Genomic DNA, 25,182 nt, shown 5'->3' with positions numbered 1-25,182 from the left:
GCCGTCAAATTATATATTTGTTTTTGCATATATTGCTCAGACTATACCTTATGCAAGTGTTTTTTTAAATATCCATTCCGAAACACAATACTTTTTATCAAATAAAACTCAAATATTATGGAGCATGCGCTTCTTTTCCCCCTGGCATAAATATACCTATATAGGCATGTACAGTAGTAGCGTGACAAACAACATGCCAGCGGGAACAGCCACCATTCTAAATAGATTAGCCATGGAAAAAGGGGTGTGGCTAACACACTATTGTACCATACAGTAACTTCTGCTACGTGTGTGTGTGTGTGTGTGTGTGTGTGTGTGTGTGTGTGTGTGTGTATTTTTCAGCATTTTGATTTACCACTTTAATTTTCCTTTAGAACTCATTTTTTTTTTTTACATTGAAATCCAAAGAATTTAGGCAACCACGGTCATTTATTTTATCCCCCAAATTTAAGTTACAAGCAGGCCTGTCAAGAGTGCTACATTATAAACAAAATAAAGGTTTTAGTAACTGTACAGAGCTCAACATTTTTTATTTCAAGATGGTGTAAAAAAAAAAAAAACAACAACAAACACCCCCCATTATTTTAATGAAACACTTTTAACAGCCTATAGAATGTCACAAAAGTGGCCTTACAGCAGCTCCTCTGAGGTAAGGTGTATGCACAAGTAGATAGCAATACCATCACATGCTCCCTCTTCCATCCCTTGTGTGGCCTCCTTGTTTTACAGTTACATAGTTACATAGTAGATGAGGTTGAAAAAAAAGACGTACATCCATCAAGTTCAACCTATGCTAAATTTAGACAACAGATACTTTATCCTATATCTATACTTACTTATTGATCCAGAGGAAGGCAAACAAAAACCCCCAGTGTTATATCATCCAATGATATCTCATAAGGGGAAAAATAAATTCCTTCCTGACTCCAAGAATTGGCAATCGGATTAATCCCTGGATCAACATCCTTCCCATGTATACTTATTTGGTATAGCCCTGTATACCTTTCCTTTCTTAAAAGATGTGCAACCTTTTTTTGAACAAATCTATTGTATCTGCCATCACAGTCTCCATGGGTAATTAATTCCACATTTTAACTGCCCTTACTTTAAGGAACCCTTTCCTTTGCTACTGGTGGAATCTCCTTTCCTCCAACTTAAAGGGATGATCTTGTGTCGTGTGTACTGCCCGTGGGATGAATAGTTAATTTGATACTCCTTGTACTGTCCTCGAATATTTGTATATAGTTATCATATCCCCTCTTAGGCACCTCTTTTCTAATGTAAATAAATCTAATTTAGCTAGCCTCTCCTCATAAGTTAGATTGTCCATCCCCTTTGTTAATTTGGTGGCCCTTCTCTTTACTCTCTCTAGTTCCATGTCTTTTCTAATGAGTGGTGCCCAAAATTGTATTCCATACTCAATGTGTGGTATTACTATTGCTTTGTAAAGAGGAATAATCAGGTTTACTTCCCTTTACGCTTCTCCTCAGTACGCTGCATTACACTGTTCCCACTATTTTGACTCTTATCTTGGGATCCAAGATCTACTCTCTCTTATTTTCCGTGCACCCCTATTTCCCCTCCAACTTCCTTGTTGCCTGCTCTTGCAGTGCATTTCCCACTTTTCTTCTGCTCCTCCAGTGTCTTTCCCTATGTGTGGCTTGCTCTACTCTAGGGCCTCCCAACTGGCAGCCCCACAAATGGGCCTTCATGTGGTCCTTGGTCTATCTCTCCCTGCTAATGTCATCATACTAGTCGCTTAGGGAGCGATGTGCAATTTGAATACTGAAACTCTATTGGAACTTAAGATAATGGATATATATAGATCTATATATAGATCTATATATATATATATATATATGGTATAGATTCTTACAAATACTTGCAAAGTCTGTAAATAGATCTGAAATTATAGTACAAGAAGCTTGTGGCCCTTCTACTCCTAAATGTTTTTCTGATGTGGTCCATTTGAAGAACCGTGCTCTCATTTCGCTCTTTGCCGGTCTCTCCCTCCACCTCTTTGTCTATACATAATATGTCCTACTCAGTTACCTTTCATGTAAAGTCTGACGCCCAAGAAGCGTTCTTTTCACAGTACTGATGCTGCTCTTGGGCGTCACTGGAGTAGAACTAGAGATAGGATCTGTTGCTATGGGTGCAACTACAGTACAGGGGGCTATTTTTTATTTCTGTGGTAAGGGGTTATGAAATGTATTTATAGGAAATAACGTATGCACCACCGCCAGCCTAACTTTGTTATCTGTTAACAGGCTTGTTCTCCCTGAGCACCTTATTTTGCCGGTTTCACTGCCCCACGAGTAGAGCTCAATAAAATAAGGTGCTCATCAGTAAAAGTTTAATGCATTTAATTCTGTAAATTTAGCAAAGCTGGCAAAATACAAAAAGTAGAATGTAAAAAAAACAAACTATTTTGTTAAAATAAAATAACAGTAGAAATATTATGTCAATACATTCAAGAGAATGTGAAAACATTTTACAACTAAGGAATGTACTCATTCTGTGTATGAGAGTCTGTCCAGTCCCAGACATGTAACGAGCCATCAGTGGCAGCAGATAATACTGTCCTTTGTTTCCACGGATGCCATACATGAGTTGTAATTCTTGGGATGCTTCCATCTTCACACACTCCTGCGACAGAATGACCCTTGTGAGTGAACAGTGGCTCTTTCTCTTTCAAAGTCCCATCCCAGCATTGTGTGTCATAGATTTGGACTGTGCCATCAAATCCTGCATTGAGAAGTAAGAATGAGAGGGGGAAAAAAGTCAGTGGAAAGGAATACAAATGGGACATTGTTTGTGAAAAAAAAAAGAGAAACAAATGCTAAAAAACGAGGACAAAAAATTCACAATGGCCACCGAGCATAAAACTCCCAAAAAGTACCATCGTACAGATGTAGCCCGACTCGTGTTCTGTCGAGACACTGACAAAACAATGCATTATCCGTGGCTGCCACCTTCCCTGCAGATAATGCATGTTACCCAGCGTTTCCATGGGACGCGAGTCAGGCAACATCTGCACTAACAGGTACTTGCTTGAAATCGCCTTTTAATGAATCAGCTGCTCACATTTCCTTTCCCCACGGCCAGGGATCGCCATCGTTGCATTAACCCTGCAATCCCCGGCCGTGGGGGAAGGTTTCTGAACACAAGATGGGTTTGAGGTATTACATGGGATTGAATTGGGTCCTGTATACAGCAGGTCATGTTACCACAATGCAATGCCCTGTTTAATGGATAATGTCACTGGCACTTTCAGCAGCAAAGATGTTATTGGAGTGTCCTTGACATGAAGTTACAAATGCAGTCGTCACACAAGTTATACAAATTTAAGTAGCACGATCTTCACAAAAATAAAATCATAATAATGAATATAGTAAGAAGCGGTACAGAGGCTATGACAGGGAGGAAGCCGGATTTGAAGGGTCAATTCAACGTAGCAGGTCATTAAAAACAAAAAACAACTGTAATTAGCTCCCTTATAAAAATAAGTGCTTCAATCTTTCTCTAGTGAAAAACTAATGCGTTGTATTTATCCAGGAACACTATATTTAAGCACATCGGCTACTTATATTTACCTATTGGACCAATGACGGTATCATAACTACAGTACTTTTTAAACAAATAAACTTTGAGAACTGACAAATTGTATTAACACAAAAACACATTACATAAAGATTATAAAATCCCTCCAAAGTATTTGGTTACCATGAAAATACTCTAGATTTAAAAATATTTTTATGTGTCGCATTTTCCAATATGGCCTCTGGTTCTGTTATTTTTCAATTGCCTAAAAGTTCTTGCGTCAAAAACGAAGCCCGTTAACTTATCAGCGCAACACAAAAAGAAACATTAAACATATGAAACGGACTTACAAGTTCGTCTTCTATCTGACAAAATAGTAATTAAATGAGGCCCTGTGTGATAAGAATATAATCAGCACAATACAAACCCACGTTAGGGACAGCCCAACATACAGTGTTATTAGAGTTGACAGTGTGCATATTTATATATGTTGCCCTGAAACAGTGCTTCCTACTGCAGCAGTCGCTTTAACCCAGGGGTGGCCAACGCCAGTCCTCAAGTGCCACCAACAGGTCAGGTTTTCAGGCTATCCCAGGGAAGACTGAGCCCCCTGTGCTGAAGCAGGGATATCCTGAAAACCTGACCTGTTGGTGGCCCTTGAGGACTGGCGTTGACCACCTTTGCTTTAACCTTTCTGGCAGGCCTCTGTGAAAGCAGAGGGGTTACATGGATTCTAGATCCACACTAAATTCATAGTGTTTTGTTTTTATATAGTCTGATTCAGCTGTGATAATGCAGTCCATGCAGAGCTGTATGAGGATTACACTGGGTTTGACCATCCAGTGTTAAGCAGGTGGTTACCTGAAATGGAGAGGCAGTCTTCTAATGCAGGGGCCCAGCTAACACACAAGAAATGCCCTGAAGGTTTATGATCAGAAAAGCAACACATGGCACATTTCAGAGGAGCCCGGAGGTCTCGCATGTCTGTAAGTGTGACATGCCCTTCGGAGGAGAGGCTTGCAATAGTTGAACTGGCCTCCTGCTTTCCAGGCTTGACAGCTGCACACCACTGGCCATTAGCAGACGATGCAGGAGCTGCACTACACTCGCCAGCTGTCCGGGGCTGTCGAACATCTGCAATGCATTGGCGCCCATTCAGACAACACAGGAGGAACGTGTTGCAGTCCAGAAATGTAAGGGTGCTGACCGCATCACTGCTACTTAAACCTGCAAGGATAAAATGTTACAGCTTTAGGTACAAATTGGAAATGTATCAAGGTTATTCTCTCTGTAGGCAAAAAAGGTAACAGGTTGTAACTTATAGACTTAACAAAAATCCCCTCAGACAATGGCCCAAATTCACTAAATGGTGCTATACCATGACACGTTCTGGAATGAGTCTTCTGGCTTTGCACTACCTATTAAATAAAAAAGGCATCTCAAGGCGCAGCACCCCTTAAACCAGGGAGCCCCACCTGGGAACTTAGTTTGCATACCTAAATTGGAGTGTGGGTGGAGGGTGGGAGTCCCCTGGAGCTGGTCAGTAGTCCCCTGATATCCCGGGACTTGCTGATTCCCCAGATATATTTCTGTTTCTTTGTGTATGTTTTGACACCAAAAACTAAAATAACGGTAGATAAAAAACATGGCCACAGAAAGCTTTTCTATTGGCTATGGGAGTGAACCCTGACCTCGTAGGCACATTGAATCGTTCAGTTTGCCTGCTATGTCTCAGGCTCTTTAATAAATATGGCTCAATACGTTAAAACTGTGCCTGGTATTGCAAATATAGTACTGGGAACATAGGCCGGAAAGTATGTTCTATCACCGGAACGTACCTTATGACATAGAACCACTTAGTAAATATATAGGCCACACAAGTGCTGCACAACCACCATAGCTACAAGTGCAGATTCCAGCTGTATAGGTGAAGTCCAGAGTCTGCACAAAATATATAAAATACTGACAATCCAGGATATAATTAAAAAATGGCAATTACTAGAAATAGTTATTATTGTGGGTTTTTGTTATCGTCGGTAGAACGGCAGCATTTTTTATTTTATTTTTGTAGCATTGCATGTAGTTCAGTGAAATACACAGCTGTATCGAGCACCCACTTTTTTGTTTTTCAGTTGTTGCAATTGTCACGAGAGACCAGGACTAACACCAGGGATCAATATTGCCAGACAGAAACACAAGAGTTTTATAAAATTAATTTCATCCACAACACACATACCCCAACTGGGGATATCCTGCAGGCCTAGTCGCAGGGACCTCCCTAAGGAGATTTCTCCTGTTATGCTCCACTGCAGTGTTTACAGGAACTGGTCTTGGGCCTGATCAGACTGGACCTCCTGTCTGGAACCGGTACAGGAACTGGCACTGCAGCTGGAATCCTCTCAGCCAAGAGAGAGAGATGACAGCCAAAGCTGAGCTGAAGCTGGAACTGAAGGTAGCTAGGGGTCTCCGCCCCTACCTTTTTATACACTTAAAACATAAAACTTAGAAACATTCAGGGCCAGGTCCTGTCTACGTGCCCAGGCCCTAATTGGTGGGTAGAAACGCAACATACAACCTCCTACAGGGAAAGGTCACAGACAGTTTTGCAACATTGCTCCTGCAACCACATTAACCCCTGGTCCCCGACATGCTGGAACCATGTATGTGTATTGTGGGTGGGAGTTGCCCTGTACTATAAAAACAAAATGTGGCGAGCCTACTTCCGGGCCAGTTCCACATACTGACAAAGCTGAAACGACAAAGCATAAAACACAACTCAAACCAGTAGCCAGGGAGGGAAGAGATGCATTGCAATGAAAGCACTACAGGAAAAGGATGCAAGTACATTTGGCCATTTGTTCTGTGTCCCTATAGCAACGCAACCAGCTGGGGTATATTAATGCACGTGGTCACTGAAGACCAGATAGAAGGGAGTTTATTTCAGCCGGAGCCAAGAGAAGCAACACAATTCACGAAAACAGTCTTAACTCACCAAAACAGAGTGTTACAGGGGGAGAGAATCCAAATCTGCTGCTAGATATCAAGACTAGCTATGAACCAAGAAGAAACTTAATAGCCCTGGAGCTCTGATTGGCGTCGGCTTGTATACTTTCCCTGCCTCCATCTGAAGTCATGGAAAACCCGGTGCCAAGCAATCAGCAAAGAGATGGTCTTCATTGGCCAGAGTGAGGGCTCGCCTGAGATTAACCAATCAGGACGGTGGGAGGTGACAGCAATTTAGGACAGTTAAAGAGGTGGGCTTAAGGAGTCAGAAATTCACACTGACCAATGGGAATCAAGTCAGCGGGGCTAGGACCAAGGCCTCGGTCCCCAGTTTCAGCATGATATCGCCCGCATAGAGAGGCGCCTCAGAGTTGGGGATGAACAAAGGCTTTGCTTTTGAAGTACATGTTGCCTCGTACGGAGTCCATGCCCTTTCCCAGTGTTCCCAAGCAAATCACAACTCAAATTTGATTACCACCCAAGACTTAATTGTGTAATGGCCAGATGTAGATTACCAGTCCATCACACAATGGAGTCTTACAAAATATACACGGTAGCATAAAACAAGGGACTAAACTGCCAACATGGGGAAATACAAAATACATTCTGTCATTTTGGCTACCATAAGATGGCCAGATGAGCCTATGCATAGGCTACCATAATGGCAGGTAGTGGGCAATAAGCAGGCCTAACCTTTAATATGCTTGCCAGGCTGCCCCTAGAGTCACACACTTCATATCTTAGGGAGATATAACGCACCTACTATCTATGTAATACTGCCTATGAGACCAACTTCTGTAACACTGTCTAAGATCTAGCAGATGTTATAGCTCTGTCACATTGCAGCAGGGGGAGGGAGACAAAGTGCCAGCGGGAGCAGACGCCATTTAAAAGGATTAACAGCGTGTGCTAGCAGGTGCAATAATGGCTACTATATCTGTATCGGTCAAACCAGGTGTTGTTAGCAAAGTTCCAAATGCCCAGTCTGTAGTGCATGATGAAAAGATGCAGACACACACAAGCTTCCATAGAAGCTTCCGATTTCTCAGCCCATGAGGCTACCATAGGCCTTGTAGAACGTGCCCTGATCCTAAAGGGTTGAATAAGTCCTCATGACCTTGAAGCTTTTGAAATACATTTGTTTATCCATCTTGAAATAGATGAGGCTGATGCTACCCATCCTCTCTTAGGGCCTGCAAACAGGACAAGCAATTGCTCAGAGGATCTGAATTGTGTTGTTCTGTTCAGATAGCACTTAGTGTGCTAACCCCATACAGATTATAGGAGAATTTGCACTCATATTAAAAGGGTTCGGACAGAAAAATTAAATTCAGATCTTGTTGAGATGAAAACCGCAGACAATGGTACTCTGGTTCTGAAGGTGTAGATAAAGATCCTTGTGAGGTGGCTTTCTTCCAATGCCCTGGTCTTGGTGTTGACTACCAGAAAGACTACTTTTTATGTATAATTTTTTTGTGGAATTTCCTCCAACAGTTCTAAAGGATTTTTCATCAAGGCATTGAGTACTACAGATGACAAGAAAGGTACTTCTATGGAGCGCAGGACGCGTTGTACACTGAGGAAAAGGAGTGTGACTTTCTGTTCCAGTCACCCGTGAAGGAGTGATCACGTCACCTCTTCAGAGAAGAGGTCACCTGATCGCAAGTGTCGGAGGGACCAAGGCACTTTGGACCCAACAGCACTCAAACGGTTTAAAATACCTTCAATACGCAATAATAAACACAAGATATTACCGGCTTGCTTGATTTCAGGATTGGGTCTAATTTGCGGACGGACGCCTGCTCAATCATCATGCCGTAAATTGGAGAATCAGAGTTTGAAAGATAATCACTGTGTAGGTCCGCATACCAATGTCTCTGCTCTGTCCAGTTTTATCGTCATGATCAATCTCTGAATCAAGCAAGATGGAAGGCTCCTGGAATAGAAAAGACGTCTTGTAATGTGGCTCTGCGATAGTCCCAACCTGTGCAAAATGTTGACACTAATTTTCTGATGAGGCCTTGGAGGTCCTTTTTTCTGTCCACTGAAATATCCTCCAATTTTCCTTTATTGTGCCTTGGATAGTGAGTCATATGCTGCAATGGCAGAACATCCCAGAGAGACTAATCCCCTTCAGAAAAATCTTCTTGAAGCGATAGAGAGGCAGCTCTCTGCTTAACCGATGTGGACCATTTAATTGAGATGATCTCTTTAAAATCGCTTGATGCTTTTCTTTAGTATCTTCTAGATTTCATTGCACGCACATTATTTTAATGTGATAGCTTCAAGTTTAACAGAGGTTGGTGATTTCTGCACCTCGCCGTCCTTTTTTTTCTCCTGTGAGGATACTAATTCTGGATCTACAAAAACAGGAAAGAACATATCTGACATCCTAGGTGAAAAGGCTATAGGCTCATCTAGAGATGTGTAATCTAGAGCTAGGAGCCACTGGAGTGAAAGTAAATAACAGAACCCAGGGCTTGTAAAAAATAAATAAAAAAAATAAGATAAAGAAAGACATTGGAGAGAATGCATGAAAACAAGATGAGAAAAGCTTTCTTTCTGTGTGGTATGAGAATAAATGTACACTGTCTCAAAGAAAAGGGTGGAACTCCAAGAAAGTTTTAGAACGTAGTGCAGCATCCTGTTACTTTGGTTGTACTTTCTCACTACTGTGTCATTTCAATCCACATGTTTTCATGGGCTTTTCTGACAAATATTGCCATTACAGGATACATCTGGCTTTCTGGGACATGATCTTCACCGTAACAGAGCGATTCAACTCGAACATCTGCTCTTCAAATTACCACCAATATTGAAAACGTTACCACTTATGCAATCAGACAACACAAACCTTTAAATAACGGAGGAGAAAATAAAAAAAAGTTTGGCCCGTAATATTGAAGAATGGCCAGTACATATGCCGATACATTTATTGGTTTCAGCAACACAAGTCAACGTAACAGAATATCAAAATGAATCCAGACAATTTTCTCTGTTTGCACTATCATGATCAAAAATCTATTGGAAGATTGGAATGATGGTTGAGTGATAAACCAGTAACGTGGACAATTGTTGAGAAAATGGAAGTAATTTCCTGCAACTTCATATTATCAGTTACCCTCTTCCTAATAGTACAATTTCCTCCTAGAAATCTTGTGATAACCGGATATTAGGACCTCTCTTTCACACATCACCATCATTCAATTTTGAATGATCCAATATTATAATGAGTATATGGTTTACAGTTGTATAATAACAATGCAGGCCTTTCTATGTATCCAAGTGAAGGGTGAAAATCATCAAGAAGCGCAAATCATGTGGAAAATAAAGAAAGACAACAAACTTATGGTGCAGTATTGTGTGAACTTTGTGTGATAAATGGCTGTGGTTAGGTGCTCAGAATACTCACAAACGTGAGAAGTACGCAGGCATATAAAGGTATCTTTAACCCATGGGATGAGGCCAATTAGTAGGATAGGAACCGCACTGCTAATCAGGTATACTGTAGCGCTCTGGTACACTTGCGTCCCCTTAGAAATAAAATGAACCGGACATAGTGCAGACTGTACATAGAATATTTATAAAAACAAGCAAAATCCAATCAACTCACATGGTGATGGAAAAAAAACAAAAAAAAAAACGTGTAGATCACAAAGTGGATCTCTGCAAGACCGGGAGAGTGGTGTCTCTGCTTTTCCTCTGTTCAGCTATGCGTGTCACGGATGCGTCTCACCGAGGACCGGAAGTGACGTCATTCTATATGTCTGTATGCCTGTCTATATCAGCAGCATTTGGCCATCTCAATTAAATGTGTTCCATTATACAATTCACTCCCCACCTATGAGAGTAGAGATTAGAGTATATAAGTTGCTCATACACTATGGAAAATCACTCCTGAAGAAACCTACAAGGTGAAACGCGTAGAGTGATGCCCTGAGACGAAACCGGAGCCTCTGAGAGCGGATGACGTCACTTCCGGTCCTCGGTGAGACGCATCCGTGACACGCATAGCTGAACAGAGGAAAAGCAGAGACACCACTCTCCCGGTCTTGCAGAGATCCACTTTGTGATCTACACGTTTTTTTTTTTTTTTTTTCCATCACCATGTGAGTTGATTGGATTTTGCTTGTTTTTATAAATATTCTATGTACAGTCTGCACTATGTCCGGTTCATTTTATTTCTAAGGGGACGCAAGTGTACCAGAGCGCTACAGTATACCTGATTAGCAGTGCGGTTCCTATCCTACTAATTGGCCTCATCCCATGGGTTAAAGATACCTTTATATGCCTGCGTACTTCTCACGTTTGTGAGTATTCTGAGCACCTAACCACAGCCATTTATCACACAAAGTTCACACAATACTGCACCATAAGTTTGTTGTCTTTCTTTATTTTCCACATGATTTGCGCTTCTTGATGATTTGCACCCTTCACTTGCCTACAAGGATTGAAAGAGCAGTCCTGCATCAAGTCACAGCTGCATTGAATACACGTGGTTGTATAAGTATCACTGTTTATTTTCTTATCTATTTTAACACTGTGGGTTTATTTGATGTTGATTTAAACCATATACACTGAGCGCCACATTTTGATAAGTTTATACACAACTTTCTATGTATCCGAAAAGAGAAAGATAACAATCCAAGTCTTAAATGTTTTCTGTTGTATTAGCTTACATTCCCCGTGTTTAATTGTTATTTTTATACTTACTGTATGATACTGTTAATAAGTGGCAAACAAATAGCCAGTTGAAAAATGAAACCACTAAATATCAATGTGTGGCGGGAGAGGGTTAACCAGGCCAATAATAAAGGTATTATGCCCAGCGGGTTAACCCTAATCGCTGTTGGGACTGGGGTTAAACTGTATTGTCCCCATAATATCATGTTTTCCCCTACACTATCTTTTTTGTCCCTGTTTTGCAGCTAAGAAGCTGGCTGCAGTTACACTGAATGAATGAAAATGTGTCAACTGTTTTTGTGACACAAGGGGGAGCTTCTAGCGCTGAACCAAGCGCTAAGTGAAGAAGCGTGCCTGTGAATAAGTGGCTGCTTTGAAGCATAGGTATCACTTCCTAAGCCGTAGACCTCTAAACCGCAAAGTCAATTGGGTAAGTGGTTTGCAGTCTAGCTGAAGTGCCGTCTTGTCAAAATGTATCCAGCGGTCTCGTTAGCCACTTAAGCTGGAATTGTTGGCATGTGCCTGCGGTTACCGATCAAAAGCCAGCACGTATGCATTGCATGTCGGCTTGTAACCCAGACCAATTATAGGTCAAACCGCAGCCCACATCACAGAGCCCATTCAATTAAGTGGATAACTTGCGCTAGGAAAGAGCTAGCACTCTATTTTTTGGAATGCAGTTAGTCACACATGTACCATGAACATACATATAAGTTTTATATTTGTTGCATACACAGAAAATACCTTTATAAAGATACTGTATTTCAATGGTGTTTTAAATGTAAAGGCAGGAACTCTTTCCTGCCGGTCCGGCAATTAATCCATTAACATGCCCATATGTTATGGATGAATGAGCTGAGGGATTTTTCATCTCTGGACTTCATAGGGCCCCTTGCTATGGTGATGCCCCAGTGTCTAGGGAAGTCCGGAGTTGAAAAGTCTCAGAGACTCTAGGTGTTAGGGTGGCCGGGATATTTGTAAGCATCAGATACCGGTGCGAAGTATGGGCACTTCACACTTGGTAGCCAAACCAGACTAACTGTCGCCAGGTAAGAGGTTGGGCCCGGTATGCTAAGCAGCTTAGGTGTCAAGTTAGCACATGCTCTGTGCAAACCGGGAAGCAACTTCTGCCCTCTATGTGAGCTACTGGCAAGTCTGGGATAGGTCGGTAAAGTTGTTTCCACGAGAGGATTGGGTGTGTATGTTAGGTATAGGACTCTTAATCCTGTAAAGATGCTTGCAGCCCAGTCCCAGTTACTTCCATCTAAGGCCTCGGCCAAGCTCCCCGCTGGCGTGCTGAGGCTCAGGGAAAGCGGGTGCTTTCCCTGGCCTTGCGGGTGCTTTCCCTGCGCGCCGTCAGGGGGTGGGCCAGTGACGTCACGGAGCTGGTTCGCCCTCATTGGGCGAACCGCTCACGTGACCGGCCCTGCACTCCGGCAAGCGGGGACATTTTACATTTCCCTAAGACCTACGCTTGCGGAAGCATAGGCCAGACCCTATTAAAGCCGCTCTAATTGCGGCTGTAGGGGCTCAGTGCTGAGCGGAAGCGCGCCTCCGCCAGCAAGCAACAACCATGGACGAGGCCTAACATTCACCTGATTCAACCAAGAAACTTCTAAGTACAGCGTCAGCGGTTCCAGAGTGTGAGGGGTTAACTACACCGTAACAAAGAATTGCACCCCTCTTCCAGAATTCGTTTGAGTTAAGGATTCCCGAACGAATCCTGTAAGGACATTATGAAAGAATTCCTTTTGGCGGAGATATAGGGCTGGCAAGCTGCGCCCGTAGCCAAGGACTGTCGCACGGCTCACATAGCGCACCCACTTGCATGCGTGCAGGGGTGTCCAGAGACTGTTTCGTTCCGTGGACACGTTATTTCGTTTCCCCATCCCAGTAAGTGTTTATTAAGTGTAATTGTGAAGTATTGTGTGTTTGTCTTCAAAGGAAATAAATTACAATTTATTTTACCCGCCTTGTATTGCTCAGTCCAGAATCCCGGTATTAATTTGTTGGTAAGACCTGGTCTACTGTGACACAATGTAGTTATGAAACCTTGAGATAATCAGAAGCCACGGGAAGTTGTATATAGTTACATTTTCAGCCATATAGTGACTGCCGTCCACTCTCTGCTCTTACTCAAGACCTAATACAGCTACACAGCTGGATGGTGAAGGATATGTCATGAGAATAAAGAAACAATCCCATGACAATTAAAACTCATATTAGAAATATTTTACAAAGGAGAGATAATCAAGCATGCGATACCTAGTGAGTAAACACGTTTTGTTGATTCAATCTCGGTAAGGTGTACGCAGTTGACCTGTGACCCATGGAGAACACTGGGTGATGCAGAGGCTGTGGTTGCAATTTTCGTCCAGGTTTCTTTTCCTTCGTCCGTTTCAATGGTACTTATGGGTTTAATGACATCTGTGGGAAGGCATAAAAAGGCTTTATGATGTCAAACTTTTTGTTGATGCCCCTTCATGCAGCTTTTTTGGGAATACTATATGTAATGCGTTAGTGAATTTGTGTAAGGTCAGACTGAGACACAAACCTATTTCTCAGGCGTACAAAAAAGTCAGTGGCTCTTACGCATCGACATTTGAAAGTGTAAAAATATCAAGAGAGCAATTTACAGTAGTGATCATAAAATAAAACCGTATTTTTTGTTATATTGCCTTAATTACGTGTGCAACGCTGTATACGGAATTATTTCTAGTAACAATGACCGAGACAGAAAATCAGACTGGGAGCAGGGAGGCACACAGGGAGTTAAAGGACCATATTTGCTACGTTGTAGATAACCTCACGATCTATTCCTGTATCTGAGCCGTGAAATACCTTATAGGTTAGTACTACTTAATAAATATAACCCAAAGTGACTTACATTGTGATAAATTTTAAGGGCAACAACATGAGAGCTCTTCATAGGTTACATTTGTATACAGAGCATACAAACGGCTCTCTTTATAGAGCACACAAGCCGTAGGGTTCTTCATAAAGCTCTGTACATTATACAGTATTTGCATCCAACAGGAAAAGTCATGTTGCTCCCTAAAAAAGTATCATAAACCACAACATACTGTATCTACTTTCCTTTGGTTTAAAAGGAGAGAGAGAGAGAGAAAAAGAGAGAGACTTTCAAAGCAAAATAAAATATATTTTTGAGCCAAACGAGCTACATTCAGTGGAAAGCTCACATCCCGTTACCCTGATCTGTTACTTTGTTCATTAAACCTTAAAATGTACAATGCCACTTTAACAACTGAGAGTTAACCTCATCTGATGAAAGAGAACTAATTACAGACGCTACTGCTTAAAACTCAGAAACCAAGTCTCATTATCTAACAATTTTCTCTTTAAGATCTCCCCGTATCATGGAGGCATGTAGGGTTGCGCTTTCCTCTCCCAGAATCCTCTGTTGGTCTCGTCCTCACTGGTTTCTGTCTCTCAGTCACAGGTAAGTGTAGTGACCTCGTCAGATAGGAATGAACGCTTCATCTGATTCTATAATCTGCCATGTTCTTCTATCCCAAGTAGCAAAGATTTTCAGGGGCACTCGCTCTCAGATGCCTGCAGGAATGTGAAACTATTCTCTTTCTATGGGATTACAGATTTATGTGCTGGTGTGGGGGCCGCAGATCATAGATTTAGGTATTTTTGACGGAGGACAAGACCATAAGATATTGCAATACAGGCAGTCCTCGTTTTACAACGAATGGCTTATCCAACGCTATGCAATGCATACCTATGTTCATTTATACAACGCCAAAACGGCTTATCCAACGCTCTTACAAAGCTTTGCAACGTTGTGCGTGTGTATGTGCGTATATATACATATATATATATATACACACACACACACACACTATATATATATATATATACACACACACACAACACGTTGCAAAGCGTCGTAAGAGTATATATATATATATATATATATATATATATATATACACATATATACACACACACACACACACACACACAATATTATACTATATAATATTATATATATTACAGTACATACACTATATAATTTATGTGTGTGCTGCATATCTTATTGCCTGCGTAAAATATTTGGTTTATTTTAGTGTTAAAAATGCATTCAAAAACGGAACCTTTCATTTAAACGGTGTTTCTATGGGAAAACGTGTTTCGCTTTATGTTTCGCTATCTAACGCCATTTTGAGTAACGCATTGTGTCGGATAACCGATGACTGCCTGTACTTACCCTTGTTCTCAGCTGCTACATGCCAAACCTGCAGGGGACTTGCAGCCAGACCACTTGTCAGTAACAGACTGTGAACAGAAATTAAGAAAGTCTCAGCGAGTAACCGCACGGACTCTGAAAACAATGACGCTTTGAAGCAGGGGAAGCCTGATTCAAATCCCACTGTCAGCTACTCGCAACCTTCAGCATATCACTTTATCTCACGATGCCTCAGAGATCAAAACTAGAGTGCAAGCTCTACGGGGAACTATGTATAGCGTGGTATACGCGGACAGCACTATACAAGAAAAATATTATACCTAAACATTCAACAGGTTTAAGGAAGAGTGGTCTAGCGACACATCTTTGAAGTGAGAAAGCAGAGCCCCAAACCCAGTATTCGCGAATTGAGATTTTGAATACGTCACCAACGCTTCGTACTTCTCCAGAAAGCAGTAGACTAATTTCCTTGGTGCGCTGCGCCCATCAATTATACTTTGTACAATATATTACTATTACAAAAAGATGAAATCCCCTTTTTCAATACTGATAGTAAAGAGCTAATAAGAACTAAAAAAATTAAAATGGACATTAAAACAAAATAAAAAAATACTTTAAAGTCATTTAGATGCACGAATCGGAGATTTTTTTTTGCTTGCAATATTTATACATAGCAGGCCACATTCGCTCATCTAAAGCCCAGGAAATGTGAAAAAGGAAAAGGCTGTGCAAATAACAGGAAGGGCTGGGATTCTAAGCATTGCTTAGCGATTCCTGTTGAGATGATTAGATTTGGCACACAATACATTACAGCTAGCCAAACTTTGTATCTGTCACATCTGTGCGACTTTACACTGTGCAGTGGATCAGTAGAACGCTAATACAGCAATATCCAAATTGAGTGACTGAAATCATCTTTCATTTTGACTTTACAGTACCTTGATGGAAATGTGTATTTTACTTTTAATTTAACCCCTGCAACAAATTCCCATGTAACCGGTTGCAGACTTTTCTTGTTGCTTTCAACGTTTAAGGCAGCTACAGGTTTCCTCCGCTGCATTTCTAACGGTTCAGCTATCCCAAAGCAAAAGTGAATCTTGTACAGAAGAGAAACATCAGGGTACAATACAAATCATAGGACAGCATTTCCTCAGATGCATTGAGGAAGATTGGCGAACAATTAAGACCACCCGGAGGCACCACCGCCTCTGTATTCGGAGGCTCAGCACTTACTGTACGTATGTTTTGACCAAACAAAAGAAAACTAACTGTTTTGGTCCACAGTCTGACGAAATCCTACATCCCCTCTGCCCACCAACCACAAACACACTCTAGAACAGGGATGGACAACTCCAGTTCTCAAGAGCTACCAACAGGTCAGGTTTTCAGGATATCGCTGCTTCAGCACAGGTGGCTGCTCAGTTGAAGACTGTGCTAAAGTTGGGGTAACCTGCTAACCTAACTAGTTGGTAGCTCTTGAGGACTGGAGTTGGCTACCCCCGCTACAGAAGCCCTCTGCTGGTACTCAGAACCTGATAAAACATATGTGCTTGGCCGAGCCACACGACTTGCTGATTCCTGGGATCTGGGAGCGATTGTCCCGGACATACTTGAAAACGAGAGGTAACGATGTATTTGTTCCTGGTGCAATATTTATAAATAAATGCATATTGGTGTAGTGCTGCACTGGTGTTGTGGAATAGCTTTGCATTTAAAATACAACATTAAGAAATAACATTAACACAATACAACTCTCCCGGAAAGGATTAACTAATTATTCATTATAGTTATTTTATAAGGGGATTCTGTTATTTTTTTTGCAATTTTTTTTTTAAAAATGTTTTTCCGGTATTTTCATAAAAAAGAAATCTGTTTTATTGGCCCATTTGAATTGGGTGTTTATCCGAGCACTTTTTTTAGTTTCCGTACTGCCTTTGGGTTACCTTTATAACCTGCTTGTGGCTGGGTTGCTACAAGAGGTTTACTTCTATAAGAAATGGTGCTAGGAATTAATACCGGTGCGGGTACGTTAACCACTACTTGGTGCATGAGCCCCATGGAACCTTCTCCCAGGTTTTCCTTCCGGCCCAGGCACTCCCTCGTCACTGAATTCCTGTCATGTGCATACAAAAGCCACAGCCATGTATCTTTAGCTCAGAGCATAAACACTCACGCTCGCCTTACACACATTATACGCACCACCCTCCCCCTTCCTCCTCACACAGCACTCACTATGTCTTAATCCTAAACACTACATTCACCCCCTTCTCTAACTTACACCAAATACCTTCCCCTCCCCACCCCAAACAGCACTAACCTCCCAAAGCCATCAAACCCCTCCCACCACACACACCCAAAGCCATTGCACCCCCAAACAGAGCCATTGCACCCCTACCCCCCACAAAGCCATTGCACCCCACACACACACACACAGCCATTGCACCTCTATCCCCCACACAAAAAGCCATTGCACCCCACACCCAAAGCAATTGCACCCCCACACCGCCATTGCACCCCCCCACACAAAGCCATTGCACCCCCCCCCCACACACACAAAGCCATTGCACCTTCCCCCCCCCCGCACACCCAAAGCCATTGCAACCTACCCCCCCCCAACTCACAAAACCCTCACTCCTTCCCTCTTCCCTCCCACACATCTCATGTCGTCAGGTCAGCAGACGCGTCGTGTGTTGTCTGGAGATGAAGAGGATTCTCTCCCCCTCCTGTTTGATGGGCGGAGAGATAGATCTCAGCCTCTACGTCTCCAGTCACCACAGCACGTGCCCGGTGAGCAGCCAGCAGAGTTTCCCCTCCCGGGTCCGCGGCACCCTTGGCAGAGGATCGCAGCACACCAGTGTTCCCCAGCACACTGGACAAGAAACACCGCTTTAGCTGTTGCTCTGCAACATTGGGGGGCCACATGCAACTCGCGGGGGCTTCACCTGCATCCCCCAACAGCTGCCTGTTCCAGCAACCCACTCTTCTCCCTAGTGCAAGAATGTTGCTGCCATGAGTCGTAGTTTCTTCCTACCCACGCAGCTGCTTAATAACAGTGTGCTGATAAAGGCTGCGCTTATAGTACTGGCTACGGCGACGCCGCGCAGTGCTGTTGCAAGTACTTTAAGTCCGTTGCGCTCATAGTGGGCGCGACCACGACGTGCAGCGACCAAGCTTCCAAAATCTCTTAAGTCAAGAGAATTTGAGATGAACAGCGGCGGCAGCGTGACATCAGCAGGACGTGAGCGGTTCAGCCAATGAGTGCGAACCGCTCACGACCACGCCCCCTGTCACCCTCCCTTGGTCTCCTGCATCAGAGTGCAGGAATCGCAAGAGCTACGGCACATAGCCGGTCGCACAGCCAGTACTATAAGCGCAGCCATAGACTTCCCTACTCCTCTCCTGTGCTGATCACGAATTCTCAGGGCAAGGAGGATGAGCAGGACAGGATTCATCAGCAAATTGGCATTAGACGGCTGAGTGGAGGTAGAAGCTTCTACCCATAGGGGTAACGTCCAGCCCTTTAAAGGACTCAAATGTCACATATGCAGTCCCTGCAGTATAACGTTGTCCACCACTGCCCTAAAAGGGTGAAACGGTCTGCAACAGGTTTTAGGCTTTGCCTATAGTGCCGCCGACGGCAAAACTATGGGTGACGTCACCCGTCGCCACCGGCGAAAGTTATGTTTCGCCGGTTGGCTGCATCGCGGGATTCCCGCAATTTGATTTGTTCAAGGGCCGTGACGCGACGGCCCTTGAAAAATCAAATTTTGCCGGCGGCAGGTTTTCGCGACAGCGGCGTCGCTCTGTCGCTTGTCGCCCCATCGCTTGTCGCGTGCACTATAAGCGCACGCGGCGGTGGCAATGCTTTTGTTTTGGGGCGAATCTGCGTTGCTGGCACTATAAGCACGGCCTAGACAGAGATGCAGGTTGCAATGCTGTTTATAAGGTTAACACAATGTGATATTTTCTACAGCACACGCGGAGATTGCGAAAGTATGCGTACAACTAAATCTATCAAGAACTCACCTGTGGGTCCAATAAAAGGATCAATTGCAAATTCCAACAACCAATAAGGCAACCAGAACTACGGAGATTCATCTAGTTGTGTATGTGTTTTTTTTTTTGTTTTTTTTAAGTGCAAAGCAAAATGATGAATCCGTATTTATATTGAAAACACAAAGTGACTGAGAGGTTTCCTATACACAATTAGGTAGGGTAAATATTATCGGAATATAATACTAATACCTGGTCTCGGGGATATGTTTCAGGCTGTATACAGGCTGCTCTGAAAAACCACCATGCTCCACCTTAAAATCTCTTTCTGGACACAAACCCTAATGGAAACAAAGGAAAAAAGTGCAAGTGAATCCCAGAAATCTTGTTTACATGGAGATGGAGAACTGATTGTTAGAATCTTGTTTACATGGAGAGTAAGAACCACACTGGTTGTTAGAATGTAAGGCTGTCTCACATTTTAATCTGGTCTGTAACTGTTTCATACGCCCATAATATATATTATCTCTAACTGTGCATGCAATGTCTTGTATATAATGTATACCCTGTTCATTTATGTAACTGTATTTGTAACCATGTATTATTTGTCTTAACTCTGTGCCCAGGACATACTGCTGCGGCCGAGTTTATTCGAGCATTTGCCCGTTCTCGGCCGCAGCAGTAACCTGGCGCGCGCCAGAGGGTGCCGGGCGCGCGCGAAGACACGGAGGAGCGCCCTCCGATCGGGGCTTTCTCCCTCCCGCTGCCGGGTCCGCCGGGTCCCCCGGAACCCCCTGCCGCCGTCCCCCACATCGCGGGACACCAGGGCTCCCTCGGGGAGCCCTGGACGCGCGTGCAGGGGACGCAGGCACCCGATGACGCGTGACCGCGCGTCATCACGCCGAGGGAGTGCGGCTAGCATGCCGGGGCATCCCCAGGCTTGCGGAGCTAGCCGCACTCAAATAAAATGTGCCGCCTCTGTACATGAAAAAGAGAGATAACTCAATGTATTACTTCCTGGTAAAATATTTTATAAATAAAACGTAACCCTAAACAATAGCTTAAAGAAAGTGCAGAAGTGGAACAGATTGTGACAGGTCTGCGTGATGATTATTACATATAAAAACAGGAGACAGCGAGATATGTAAGCGATTAACACAGTTTATTTATTTATTTATAAAATATTTTACCAGGAAGTAATACATTGAGTGTTACCTCTCGTTTTCAAGTATGTCCTGGGCACAGAGTTAAGATGACAAATAATACATGGTTACAAATACAGTTACATAAATGAACAGGGTATACATTATATACAAGACATTGCATGCACATATAGCCATGCATAATAATGGTATATAACTTTCCTCTCTGTTGGCAGTAAGTCCTGATAAGTACGGGTATGCCAGCAGTAGTTATGGAGGTTTTCCCTCACACCATGGTGAGGTGCCCTATGTATGAAGGGGAGTGGCTGTATGCTCTGAGTCCCTGGATAGTGACATCAGGGATGCGCCTGCCTCCTGAAGTATATAAGGCACAACACAGTTAGTTACAGGGTGTTCTAGCAGCCGTGGAAAGCTGTTAGGAAGTTGAATTTTCCTGCATAAGGGATTGTAGGAACACTTTGTGACCCTAGTGACGTAACTAGCGGTCCAGGTTGACCAATCAGCCTGTCTAAGCCACTCTGTGTCCAGGGACCTGGCACAGAGAGGATCTCCCTAGGAGAAGAGGGAATCCCACTTCAATTTGGGAGGGCGTACCTGGCGAAGGGACAGCACGGAGAGATGTGCGGCTAGAGCCGGCAGCTGCATAGGGCAGTCTGCTACATCACCGTCTACAATAAAGATGACCTTGTTAATGATACCCCCACTGTGTGAGTGTGAAATTACTCAGCAGTGGATGGCACCACCAAGAAGGAGTTCCTCACCAGGACCATCTCCCTGCGGAAGCACAGATCCTGATGAGGTGGAGGCGCTGCACATCAAGCGGGAGACTCAGGAGTTCTGTTGCCTACAGGTGCACCATCAAACACACACGTAATGGGGGTTGGTTGTTAGAGTACCCGGGCCAATGTGAGATTGGGGGGGGGGAGGAAACCCGTTACAATTGGAGGCGCTGCTGAGATATATATATCTGTCAACAGGACAGGCTTTTGCTAGGCACACGCTAGGAAACAGGGAAAGTGTATGCTGCCACTTTGTGCTGTGTTGGGATGGAACCGCAGGGATACCCTGGGAACCTGAGAGGAGTTAGTGGATCTGGAGAGGGGCTATAGCTGTCCGAGTCACCTTGAGGTCGTGCTAGGGGTAGGATGCCAGAAGGGAGAGCCTGTTAACTAGGTCAGAAGTCTTGGAGAGGGTCTGCACTAGGCTGACCAAGAGAGGTAGACGCCCAAGTACTGCATGGGAGCCCCAGAGTACTCTAGCCATTCCAGATCACTTACCGAAGGGAGCACAGACTGGGAGGAAGGAGATACAGTAGACACAGAGAGTGAGCCTAGCCTGAGGTAGTGCAAACACGAGTTAGACATATGTTAGGTACACGAGGTGGTGCACAAGGCATGTTTATTGTACGGATGTGGTAGCTGCCCCGCAGAGCGGAGCTCCATGTACAATAATCCAGTATACCGTGAGCAAGAAGCGACCGTCAGAATGGAGGATCTGCAAAGAGCAGAAGGTCCAGGATGCCGGGATGAGGAAGGAGAACAAGCTACAGGAGAGACTCTTGTGTGTTTGTTATGGAATGGCGTGAAAGCCGTGGCTGCGCCGTGTTTGTCCTGTCTATGTTCTCGGGATGATACCCCTGAGAATAGTGAGGACGACAGCCTTGCGAGATGGGAGGAACGAAATGGACTTTGTTACACACCAATAAACAAACAGCCAGACGCTACCTCAAATATAAAGGACAGTGCTTACCAAAATGGGGACACCGCGTGGGCCAGCTGCAGAAGGTCTTGCAACTCTGCAGGCTGCAAATTGTTGGCCAGGATTGGCGGCAACGAGGAAACTCCACCCAGTTGGGGAGTTTGGCGCGAAAGCTGGAGCCGCGCCCTCCTGGACTATGACTCACTCTGCCCCTGTGCTGGGTCAGCCTACAAAGCGGCGAGACATCCCCCTAGTTTCAACCAGGGGGAGTGGTCTGCAGTTCCACCGGATGCCGATGGAGGAAGTGGGGGGAAGGATTGCTCAACCATCCTCTGCACTTCAGTTGCGAAGAGCCATTGATCAATACAGACCGCTAGGACGAGTGCTTCCATTGGTGACCATGGCTGAGCAAGCGGAGAAAGTGGAACAGAGTCCATTGATATCAACCCACCCCTACTCGGTCCCAGGAGGCTTCCTGATTATCCGCGTAGAGGGTGTGGAGACAGTGGTCTGTCTCTGCCTGCAGTGCAGACTGCCTGGCGGAGCTGTGGGCAGTGAGGCTCGATGCCCTCATTGTGGACTGCAATATATGTGGCCTATGACCACCTTTGTGCCGGTACAAGCCGGGGGGATGCGAAATCCTACCCCGACGTCGGCAGCGGAGCTTCCGGGTGCACTGTGGAGTGTGAGTGCAGGTCCCGCGGAGCCGGAGTCAAGCCTTCTCAAGGCGGAGAAAACCAGCCATCGGAGAGGTGACCGGAAAGGAGCCCATAAACGGTCCCCTACTGGAATACCCCGACCGAACTGTAAATTAGAGTCCTCGGACGAGGAGTGTGCCAGACTGGCAGAGGCACAGGACTTGTTAGCGGAGTACCATACTACTGGTATTCCGTGGCGAGATGCTATCCCTCGTGGTGTGGAGACACGGAGTCGAGTGTCTCCAGTGCCGCGACAACCCGATAGCCGGAGTCCCACTGCCGTGGTGACTAGCGGGTCGGAAGGAGGTCGATCCAACCCGACCCTGCGGAGCAGTAGGTTAACTCCGTGCTCACCGCAGATCCCGGGGGTGGAGGTGAGCGAAGAGCGGATCCAGGGTCAGGCTGAACCGCGCAGCAGAAGGGCGTTGCCGGATATCCTCGTGGAGGAAGAGGTCTCGCTTGGGGACCCAACCCAAGATGGCGTCGCAGCACGTGCGGATCCAAAGGCAGTTCCGGACGACCTGAGCGGTGTCGAGTGGGAGGCGATTGCGCCTCTACGGTCGAGCAGTGGGAGTCGATCCCCTACGGACCGACGGAGTGGGCGCTCGAATCGGAGAACGAGAGGATCCACTACCGAAGGACAGAACGAACTTTGTAGCGAACGTGAGTCAGGTGTTGCGGAGGAGCAGGTCGTGACCCTGCCGGTACCTACCGTTCGGCCCCGTCCCCCAACCCCGTCCATCCCCAAAGTTAGTCCCAAGGCCCTAGTTCAAACCCCTGTCCCTGTCACCTGTTCCTTCGGGTCTACCTCTAGTCTGGGTATGTCAGGGGATTCCCGGGATCCTACCACAGAACGGACTGGAAGCCTGGACTGGGGAACTTCGGACGATGGGTCGGAGGGTGGAGGGAGGATTTCCCGACGAGGGTCGATACTCAGTGATAGCCCTAGTATACTGAGTATTACGGGTGGACACTGGTCACAGCGCAAGGAAAGGTTTGCGCCATCTGAGGGTACTTCAGGGGTATCATCGGGTGGGCCTGAGGAGGAAGAGCCCCTGGAACCCAACTCAGAGGAGGTACGGGAAACTAGGTGGTGGGCACCATTATATGAGGGATATGTCGGGATGAATCTCCGGGAAGCGCAGGGATATGTGAAAACAAAAATGTATATAGATAGTGCAATATTGCTGTGACAAATTAAATAAATTGGCTGATCTAATGCAGATGTACTCACAAGTGTGAGAAGGTTAAAGGCACGTAAAGGTATCTTTCCCAGAGTATGGATGTCACACTGTATTCAGGAAATCAATCTCAGCCCCATATAGAATCCAAGAGACCTTAGAAAAGAAGACTGGACATAGCGCAGACTGTATACCAAGAATTTATAAAAGGTAAGTGAAAGGTATTACACTCACATGATTTCAAAAGTTTAAAAGCATTTCGATCACACGCAGTGGATCTCAGCAGCCGGATAGATGGTGTATCTGGTTCCCCTCCTTCCGTGGCGTGCGTGTCACTGGTTTGCGTTCCAACTGCACAGGAAGTGATGTCATCGGCTTCCAGGGGTTCCGGCCAGTAGTACAGACGTCACTCTACGCGTTTCATCTCATCGATTTCATCAGGAGTGACTTTGTGATGGGTGTGGGATGCATATATATCCCTAACTTAGTTCCCATTGGTGAATGGCTAACTAGATTTTAATTGGGTTAACGATTATACTGAGTGGATACACATGAGATAGAAAGAGACATGTAATTAATCCTTCTACATCTTACATATGCAGAGGTCCAAAAAATAATACAATCAATCAATCAATGTTGAAAATTATTTCATATATACCTGTTTTTATGTTTATATTTTTATAATGTTTATTTAAACATTTTTTTATATCTATGCATTAGCATTTTTAAAGATACATTTCTGCATTAAATTTTCAACATTGATTGATTGTAATATTTTTTGGACCTCTGCATATGTAAGATGTAGAGGGATTAATTACATGTCTCTTTCTATCTCATGTGTATCCACTCAGTATAATCGTTAACCCAATTAAAATCTAGTTAGCCATTCACCAATGGGAACTAAGTTAGGGGTATATATGCATCCCACACCCATCACAAAGTCACTCCTGATGAAATCGATGAGATGAAACGCGTAGAGTGACGTCTGTACTACTGGCCGGAAC

At 44.4% G+C, this 25,182-nt stretch overlaps 1 protein-coding gene across 2 annotated transcripts in view; it reads right to left on the bottom strand.

Annotated features, from left to right (window-relative positions):
- Nucleotides 1–513: 513 nt before the first annotated feature.
- The window catches only part of WDR73 (WD repeat domain 73), a 33,986-nt gene continuing 9,317 nt past the window's right edge, over nucleotides 514–25,182 (bottom strand). For both annotated transcript variants that reach the window (XM_075592763.1, XM_075592762.1), the window contains 5 exons: nucleotides 19,691–19,779; nucleotides 15,467–15,534; nucleotides 13,495–13,656; nucleotides 4,405–4,770; nucleotides 514–2,748 (listed from right to left, as the gene is read on the bottom strand). In XM_075592763.1, coding sequence (XP_075448878.1) covers nucleotides 2,501–2,748; nucleotides 4,405–4,770; nucleotides 13,495–13,656; nucleotides 15,467–15,534; nucleotides 19,691–19,779 — 933 coding nt within the window. In that variant the 3' untranslated portion in view covers nucleotides 514–2,500. The remainder of the gene's footprint in view (nucleotides 2,749–4,404; nucleotides 4,771–13,494; nucleotides 13,657–15,466; nucleotides 15,535–19,690; nucleotides 19,780–25,182) is intronic.

The sequence above is a fragment of the Ascaphus truei genome, chromosome 3, assembly GCF_040206685.1.
Source record: "Ascaphus truei isolate aAscTru1 chromosome 3, aAscTru1.hap1, whole genome shotgun sequence".
In the NCBI taxonomy this organism is placed as follows: Eukaryota; Metazoa; Chordata; class Amphibia; order Anura; family Ascaphidae; genus Ascaphus; species Ascaphus truei.
Note: the sequence above shows the minus strand (reverse complement) of the source record. Positions and strands in the feature narration are given on the sequence as shown.